The following is a 9,701-nucleotide window of genomic DNA, read 5'->3' as shown; positions in this document are numbered from 1 at the left end:
ACTTGACAACAATCCAAGTGTCGAAAAACGTGTCAAAAATAAGTTTACAAGGAGCAAAGTTCAATCGGTAAGGACCTTGCTACATGTACACTATGATGTACACTTCAGTTTACACTTTGCCACATGACATTACCCTGTTGGACATTTTAAATTTCAAACAATTTGCCCATGCAATTGGCACTTGAAAACAATGCAAGTGTTAAACAATGTGACAAATATCAGTGTACAAATAACAAAGATCGATCGATAAGAACCTTGCAACATGTACAGAATGGTGTACACTTTAGTTTACACTTTGCCACATGTCATTACATTGTTGGACAGTTTAAATTTCAAATAGTTTTCCCTTCCAATTGATACTTGACAACAATTCAAGTGTCGAAAAACATGTCAAAAACAAGTTTACAAGTTGCAAAGTTCAAACGGTAAGGACCTTGTTACATGAACACCATGGTGTATACTTTAGTTTACACTTTGCCAAATGACAGTACACTGTTGGATAGTTAAAATTTCAAACAGTGTTCCCATCCAATTGACACTTGACAACAATCCAAGTGTCACAAAACGTGTCAAAAATAAGTTTACAAGGAGCAAAGTTCAATCGGTAAGGACCTTGCTACATGTACACTGTGATGTACACTTCAGTTTACACTTTGCCACGTGACATTACCCTATTGAAAATTTTAAATTTCAAACAGCTTGCCCATGCAATTGGCACTTGGAAAAAATGCAAGTGTCAAACAACGTGTCAAAAATCAATGGACAAATAACAAAGATCGATCGATAAGAACCTTGCGACATGTACAGAATGGTGTACACTTTAGTTTACACTTTGCCACATGTCATTACATTGTTGGACAGTTTAAATTTCAAATAGTTTTCCCTTCCAATTGACACTTGACAACAGTCCAAGTGTCTAAAAACATGTCAAAAACAAGTTTACAAGTTGCAAAGTTCAAACGGTAAGGACTTTGCTACATGTACACCATGGTGTACACTTTAGTTTACACTTTGCCACATGACAGTACACTGTTGGAGAGTTAAAATTTCAAACAGTGTTCCCATCCAATTGACACTTGACAACAATCCAAGTGTCGAAAAATGTGTCAAAAATAAGTTTACAAGGAGCAAAGTTCAATCGGTAAGGACCTTGCTACATGTACACTATGATGTACACTTCAGTTTACACTTTGCCACGTGACATTACCCTGTTGGACATTTTAAATTTCAAATAGCTTGCCCATGAAATTGGCACTTGGAAACAATGCAAGTGTCAAACAACGTGTCAAAAATCAATGGACAAATAACAAAGATCGATCGATAAGAACCTTGCGACATGTACAGAATGGTGTACAGTTTAGTTTACACTTTGCCACATGTTATTACCTTGTTGGATAGTTTAAATTTCAAATAGTATTCCCTTCCAATAGGCACTTGACAACAATCCAAGTGTCGAAAAAAATGTTAAAAACAAGTTTACAAGCTGCAAAGTTCAAACGGTAAGGACCTTGCTACATGTACACCATGGTGTACACTTTAGTTTACACTTTGCCACATGTTAGTACACTGTTGGATAGTTAAAATTCAAATAGTGTTCTCATCCAATTGACACTTGACAACAATCCAAGTGTCAAAAAATGTGTCAAAAATAAGTTTACAAGTAGGAAAGGTCAATCGGTAAGGACCTTGCTACATGTACACTATGATGTACACTTCAGTTTACACTTTACCACGTGACATTACCATGTTGGATATTTTAAATTTCAAACAGTTTGCCCATACAATTGGCACTAGAAAACAACGCAAGTGTCATACAACGTGTCAAAAATCATTGTACAAATAGCAAAGATCAATCAGTAAGAACTTTGTGACATGTACAGAATGGAGTACACCTTAAATTACTCTTTACCACATGTCATTATCTTCTTGGACAATTTAAATTTTAAATAGTTTTCCCATCCAATTGGCACTTGACAACAATGCAAGTGCCAAACGTGTCAAAAACCAATTTACAAGTAGCAAAGTTCAATCGGTAAAGACCATGCTACATGTACACTATGGTGTTCACTTTAGTTTACACTTTTTCACGTGACAATACCCTATTGGACAGTTTAAATTTTAAATAGTTTTCCCATCCAATTGACACTTGACAACAATACATGTGTCAAACAACATGTCGAAAGTTAGTGTACAAATAGTAAAGTTCTATCGGTAAGGACCTTCCCTCCTGTACACTATAGCGTACACTTTAGTATACACTTTACCATATGACATTACACTGTTGGACAATTTAAATTTCAGACAATTTTCCCATCCAATTGATACTTGACAGCAATGCAAGTGCCAAACAACGTGTCTAAAATCAGTGTACAAATAGCAAAGTTTAATCGGTAATGACCTCACTACATGTACACCATGGTGTAGACTTTAGTTTACACTTTGCCACATTTGGATAATTTAAATTTCAAATAGTTTTCCCATCCAATTGATACTTGACAACAATGCAAGGGTCAAACAATGTGCCAAAAATCAATTTACAAATAGTAAAGTTCAATCGGTAAGAAATTTGCTACATGTACACTATGGTGTACAATGTCAGTGTCAAACAATGTGTCAAAAATCAGTTTGCAAGTAGCAAAGTTCAATCGGTAAGGACCATGCTATATGTACACTATGGTGTACACTTTAGTTTACACATTACAACGTGACATTATGCTGCAAGACAGTTTAAATTTCAAACAGTTTTCACATCCAATTGACACCGGACAACAATGCAAGTGTCAAACAACGTGTCAAAAATCAGTGTACAAATAACAAAGATCAATCGGTAAGAACCTTGCGACATGTACACAATAGTGTACACTTTAGTTTATACTTTGCCACATGTCAATACCCTGTTGGACTGTAACATCCCAAAAAAAAAATTTCTTTTTTTTTGATAAAAAATTATTTAATATCTATATTATATTATTTCAAAAGTTGAGGGACTAAGAGGTAATATATTTTAAATTCTTATACTTTGAGTCAAATAATTAAATTTCGATAGAGTAAATATAAGTATATTAATATTATACTCGTTGGATAGCCAGTATTTAATTATGAATTTTAGGCTCGAGAAATAGTCGATTTGGATAACCCAGCACCAAGAAATTTCGATTTGAAGAAATTGGTTTTCAAATTCAATTAAAACTTGGAAGGAAGATGTGATGTTGACACGTGTACATGGAATTGTCTTGATTTTGTATGGTGTGTACGTATAGAAATGGGTGTGAATAAAAAGAAGTAGGTTTATTTTAATAATTATTTGCTTTGATTTTGGAGAAAAAGAAGGGTAGGTTTCCTTGATTTTAGGGATTGATTATTTTAGTATTATTTAATTACTTGACTTTATGAGTTGATAGACTCCACGTGATGCTTAGATAAGGGAAAAATAACTATAGATTATACTGGATTGAGGCATTTTACGGGAAAAGCCGTCATGAAATAATGAAACAAGATTAAATAGAATTAGGAATTAATATAATTCCCTTTAATTAAATATTCTAGGCAGTGCTGACTAATTATGCTACCTTTTGTTTAAACATAATATTTATTAAAATAAGATAGAATTTTAATTATTTTGGAAGATAAACTATATTATAATAGATAAGTGATGGCAAATAAATTTTCTATTTGCAAATGTAGTATTGTAGATAGTCTCAAACTCATTTGAATTTAGATGATTTTTCAAAACAGCAATGTATGTGTACAAAGAATGAATATATTAAACAAAGTCAAAAGTTAGCTGCCGATTTCAGAATTTATGATAGAAGATATCTTTGATGTAATCATATTAGAGTTTGAAAAGTTGATGTCTCATTTAGCTATCATGTTTCTTCACGTTGGCATGCATTGGATAACAAACCAACTCTCTATTTTCTTTTTGATAACAACAAAAAGGCCTAGTACAAATCAAGTAAAAATCTTTTGGTTAGGATAAGACCTATCTTCTACTCTAGTCTACACTTATAAATAGTAGGCTAGAATCCCACATTTTACCACACCAAAAATTCACACGTGAAATAGAGAAAGAGAAAGATAAAAGAGAGAGGGAGAGAGAAAGGAGAAAAAAGGAAGACAGAAAGCAGCATTAGAAATAGAATTTCATACATCGAGTATTTTAATCACATACTTTCAAAGCGGAGGAACGATTTTCAACATACTGTAGAATCAACGAGGTAAGATACATTTATGTGCAAAGTGTTTACGTTTCCTTATGCTCTTATATGCGATTAAATATGCATGGAATGCTAGTGGATCTTCGGGTTCTAGAGAAAGAGATATGAAATTTCTACATGGAAATTAAGAGGACCTAAGATGGGTGTGTCGCTTGGTCACCAATATACTCCATAAGAGAAGAGCGGTATGAAGTGTATTATTTATTTGTTATATATCTGTGTATGGAAATTTGCACATATCTTACTGGGTATTTTTAATACTCACTCTTACATTAATCTTACAGATTAGTTCGGGTTGATTGGAACAGTGGAGAATTGGTGATGCGGACTGCCAAGTGGATAAAGAATAGAGAAAAAGAAATAAGTTTGCCATTTTAAATTTAGCAATTTGTTTATTTTAATTTAGAACGCATTATTTGAATTACCTAGGATTTTATGTTTATGGTTAGATACACTTTCAATAATTTTAATTTAAACGTTACAATTATTTGTTTATTAAAGAATTTTATATAGTTCCGCATTTTTAAATTAAAGAAAAATGAGTTTTCGTAACGTTCCGGTGTTTAATGTAAAGGAAAGAAAAAATTGGGACGTTACAGTATGGTATCAGAGCTCGGTTTTACTTTCCTGTAGACTTTTCCAAAAAAAAAAAGTCACGTGAACAGTAACAAGAACTGTTCACGTAAACAATACAGGAAATTTTGGAATTTTGCTTCTGCTATAAAGCCACTTTAAATTTTTCAGTGAATTGACCATTTGTTCCATCTGACCGAGTACATCACTTTGCATAATGTATTCATTCATATGTCCTTTATTGCATACCATGTAAGGGTGAAATAATATTTTAATATATATTACAACCTTGGAATTTGAAACTCAAATGTTTTAAAGGTGATTTGATATTTTAATGCAACCTTTTCGCAGGTTCTGTTGCATGCTGGGGTGTATGTATATATTATAGTGCGTGTGCATGTATTTGTATGTGTCTTGGTGTGCGTGTTAACATAAAAAGGGGTGTCCACATTATATTATGTATAAAAAAAATCATATTTTAATAAATCTCTTTTCTCACTTATTGTTTCGAGTTTCTTTGATTTGCGTATCCACAAGACTGAAAAGCTTTGTCAAAAAGACCTAAACTGTCTAAGGCGAGCTTGGGATTTAAGCGGTCCGTTTGTGACCCCCCTCCTTGCCTGGAAGTCTTTTCAGTTACGTGTTATTCAAATCATTAAGACGGAAAACAATAATTCTAAGAAAATTATATTTAAGATTTTGTAAAACGATACAGCAAAAAAAAAAAAATATTTTAGTAACTGTTCATCTGTAAACAGTGATAATAATGAAAATGGTATGTTGTTAACGTGAAGTGTTCAATACTTTTCGTGCAAAATAGTTTTTGTTTTTATTTCCTACATTTATTTAATGTTAAAGGTTTGTGTAAAATAATGAACTTACATAGTTATTATTGGAAACATTTATGACGTTCCAATTTTAGAAAATTCTTAAACAAATAAAATCAATGTATTTTTTTTTTATGTTGTGATTGCAAACTTTTAAATACGTAATGATATAAAGAATACTTGGCACATGATGCTCACCATTCGACTACTCTCCAATTGAACCCAGGTATGAAATGTAATGACATGTTTTTAAACATTGCTGCATGTTATAAAATGTATAAGCATGTTCACATCGCATAATTTATTTGTCATCTTGTTAGAGTATAGTTTATGCACTGAGAATAAAATATATATATATATATATATATAATAATAATAATAATAATAATATTGATAATGCAAAGTTAAGCATAATTAAAATTATGTTGTCATGTGATTAGGATGACTAGGAATAGCCCAACGTACCTCCAGCGTGCTGAAATGGCCATTGAGAACTACATAAATTATGAAGTGAGATGGGAAAGAACTTTTGTTGAACATGTTGAAGATTTCCTTTCTAAGTGGGAGCGAGCAAGGTCATTTGGATATAATGAGGGGACAATCCTTTTGATATATCACCTTATAAGCACTATGCGACCTCAATGGAGAGACGTGGCTTATTTCGTGAGGGACATGGATTATGATTTATATTTGGAAGAAGATTGGGATAAGATTGATTTTAAAGGATACTGTGAAGATATCATAATTTTATGGAACCATAGACAACAAGCACCAGCGCCCGAACCCGAACCGGAGCCGGAGCCGGAGCCGGAGCCAGAGCCAAAGCCAAAGCCAGAGCTGGAGGAAGACCCAGAGGAGGACCCAGAGGAGGAGATCGAACCAGAGCCAGAAGACCCTGAGCAAGAAGTCCAACCACAAAATTTCATTGATTTGGTTATGGATTCCGAGCCCGAGTCATGCATTACTTCGAATGATGAGATGGCATAAAAAGAAGATTCTAGATTAGGGATAAGTTTTATTTATTTGCTTAGGAAAAGTTGGATTATTTATTTATTTATTTGATTTTTTGAAGAGCAAATTTTTTCTTATTTAAGGATTTTGAAATTTTATTAAATTCATCGTTGTTACAAAAATATTAGAAGTGTTTTACCAATTTTTTTCCCTTAATTAAAATTTTATTTGTGTTAAGAAAATGTCGAGACAACAACCAAATCAAGGTACGATCATCAGAGATTTGCTAAGGGCGGTACAAGATTTGGATAGGCAACAAGCACAGGGTGGTCCCCATGGTACAAATGCTAACAACACCAGCTCAATTGTGGAACAGTTCCGTCGCTACAAACCCCCAACCTTCGATGGCAAGGCAGACCCACTAGCAGCTGAAGAATGGATAAGAGGAATGGAGCGAATCTTCAAACATCTATCTTGCACTGATGCTCAAAAGGTGTTATGTGCAGAATTTATGTTGGTTGACACGGCAGGCCATTGGTGGGAGTCAGTATCTCGCACTAGAACAGAAGCACAACAACGTGCTCTCACTTGGACACAGTTTAAGGAGGAAATGATGGGAAAATACTTCCCACAAGCCTTGAGGGATCGCAAGGAGACAGAATTCCTTCAACTCAGACAAGGAAAGACGAAACTTGAAGAATATGAAAGAAAATTCGAACAACTCTCAAGATATGCTCCACACCTAGTGGATACTGAAGCAAAGAAAGCAAGGAGGTTCGAACTTGGATTGCGTCCTGAGATTGGTGGAATAATGGCATCCCACCAATTCACCACCTATAGGCGCGTTTTGCAAACTGCCCAAGCAATCTCAAATAGGTTGGAAATGGATCAAATCCTATAGCAAGGGGCCGAGTTATCAGGAAAGAGGAAGTGGAATGGGTCCAATGAAGGGAAGGGAGAGGGACAGAACAAAAAGATTAACTTTGGATCAAGTTTTGGACAAGCTATTCCACCCTGTCCAAAGTGCAATAAAATGCATAGTGGTGAATGTTTGTTTGGGAAGCATGTGTGCTATCGATGCGGTAAAACAGGGCATATTTCCAAAAATTGCAAAGAAGATCCCTTGAAGAAGAATGATGAACAAGAAAAGAAGGGAAACGCCCGAATTTTTGCTTTAACCCAGGAACAGACAATAGAGGACCCGAATGCAGGTAATTTCGAGGACGAAATTATTTTAAGGGGGTGAGATTGTAACATCCCAAAAAAAAAATTCTTTTTTTTTTTATAAAAATTTATTTAATATCTATATTATATTATTTCAAAAGTTGAGGGACTAAGAGGCAATATATTTTAAATTCTTATACTTTGAGTCAAATAATTAAATTTCGATAGAGTAAATATAAGTATATTAATATTATACTCGTTGGATAGCCAGTATTTAATTATGAATTTTAGGCTCGAGAAATAGTCGATTTGGATAACCCAGCACCAAGAAATTTCGATTTGAAGAAATTGGTTTTCAAATTCAATTAAAACTTGGAAGGATGATGTGATGTTGACACGTGTACATGGAATTGTCTTGATTTTGTATGGTGCGTACGTATAGAAATGGTTATGAATAAAAAGAAGTAGGTTTATTTTAATAATTATTTGCTTTGATTTTGGAGAAAAAGAAGGGTAGGTTTCCTTGATTTTAGGGATTGATTATTTTAGTATTATTTAATTACTTGACTTTATGAGTTGATAGACTCCAGATTTTTCAAAACAGCCATGTATGTGTACAAAGAATGAATATATTAGACAAAGTCAAAAGCTAGCTGCCGATTTTAGAATTTATGATAGAAGATATCTTTGAAGTAATCATATTAGAGTTTGAAAAGTTGATGTCTCATTTAGCTATCATGTTTCTTCACATTGGCATGCATTGGATAACAAACCAACTCTCTATTTTCTTTTTGATAACAACAAAAAGGCCTAGTACAAATCAAGTAAAAATCTTTTGGTTAGGATAAGACCTATCTTCTACTCTAGTCTACACCTATAAATAGTAGACTAGAATCCCACATTTTACCACACCAAAAACTCACACGTGAAATAGAGAAAGAGAAAGATAAAAGAGAGAGGGAGAGAGAAAGGAGAGAAAAAGGAAGACAGAAAGGAGCATTAGAAATAGAATTTCATACATCGAGTATTTTAATCACATACTTTCAAAGCGGAGGAACGATTTTCAACATACTGTAGATTCAACGAGGTAAGATACATTTATGTGCAAAGTGTTTACGTTTCCTTATGCTCTTATATGCGATTAAATATGCATGGAATGCTAGTGGATCTTCGGGTTCTAGAGAAGGAGATATGAAATTTCTACATGGAAATTAAGAGGACCTAAGATGGATGTGTCGTTTGGTCACCGATATACTCCATAAGAGAAGAGCGGTATGAAGTGTATTATTTATTTGTTATATATCTGTGTATGGAAATTTGCACGTATCTTACTGGGTATTTTTAATACTCACTCTTACATTAATTTGACAGATTAGTTCGAGTCGATTGGAACAGTGGAGAATTGGTGATGCGGACTGCCAAGTGGATAAAGAATAGAGAAAAAGAAATAAGTTTGCCATTTTAAATTTAGCAATTTGTTTATTTTAATTTAGAACGCATTATTTGAATTACTTAGGAGTTTATGTTTATGGTTAGATACGCTTTCAATAATTTTAATTTAAACGTTACAATTATTTGTTTATTGAAGAATTTTATATAGTTCCGCATTTTTAAATTAAAGAAAAATGAGTTTTCGTAATGTTCCGGTGTTTAATGTAAAGGAAAGAAAAAATTGGGATGTTACATGGACAGTTTAAATTTCAAACAGTTTTCCCTTCCAATTGAAACTTGACAACAATCCAAGGGTCGAAAAACATGTCAAAAATATGTTTACAAGTAGCAAAGTTCAATCGGTAAGGACCTTCCTACATGTACACGATAGTGTATACTTTAGTTTACACTTTGCCACATGATAGTACATTGTTGGACAGTTACAATTTCAAATAGTTTTTCCATCTAATTGACGCTTGACAACAATCCAAGTGTCGAAAAACGTGTCAAAAATTAGTTTACGATTAGCAAAGTTCAA

The 9,701-nt window shown here is 33.5% G+C and overlaps 1 protein-coding gene and 1 long non-coding RNA gene across 3 annotated transcripts; both read left to right on the top strand.

The window, feature by feature from the left end:
• Positions 1 to 6,809: 6,809 nt before the first annotated feature.
• LOC111378287 lies at positions 6,810 to 7,469 on the top strand. Its single transcript, XM_023001462.1, has one exon. It carries the CDS (start codon positions 6,810 to 6,812, stop codon positions 7,467 to 7,469), a length of 660 nt encoding a protein of 219 aa, XP_022857230.1.
• A 1,267-nt stretch (positions 7,470 to 8,736) lies between these two features.
• LOC111378288 lies at positions 8,737 to 9,170 on the top strand. 2 transcript variants are annotated; one of them, XR_002699835.1, is made up of 2 exons: positions 8,737 to 8,819; positions 9,104 to 9,170. It is a non-coding gene; the product is annotated as an uncharacterized LOC111378288 (long non-coding RNA). The 2 variants fall into 2 exon arrangements; XR_002699836.1 differs by lacking the exon at positions 8,737 to 8,819 and adding an exon at positions 8,972 to 9,004.
• The last annotated feature ends 531 nt before the right edge of the window (positions 9,171 to 9,701 follow it).

Source organism: Olea europaea, unplaced genomic scaffold, assembly GCF_002742605.1.
Source record: "Olea europaea var. sylvestris unplaced genomic scaffold, O_europaea_v1 scaffold18, whole genome shotgun sequence".
NCBI classification, from domain to species: Eukaryota; Viridiplantae; Streptophyta; class Magnoliopsida; order Lamiales; family Oleaceae; genus Olea; species Olea europaea.
Note: the sequence above shows the minus strand (reverse complement) of the source record. Positions and strands in the feature narration are given on the sequence as shown.

Excerpts from the sequence above, each read along its gene's own strand:
- LOC111378287 (XM_023001462.1), top strand. The coding sequence starts at position 6,810 with ATGTCGAGACAACAACCAAATCAAGGTACGATCATCAGAGATTTGCTA.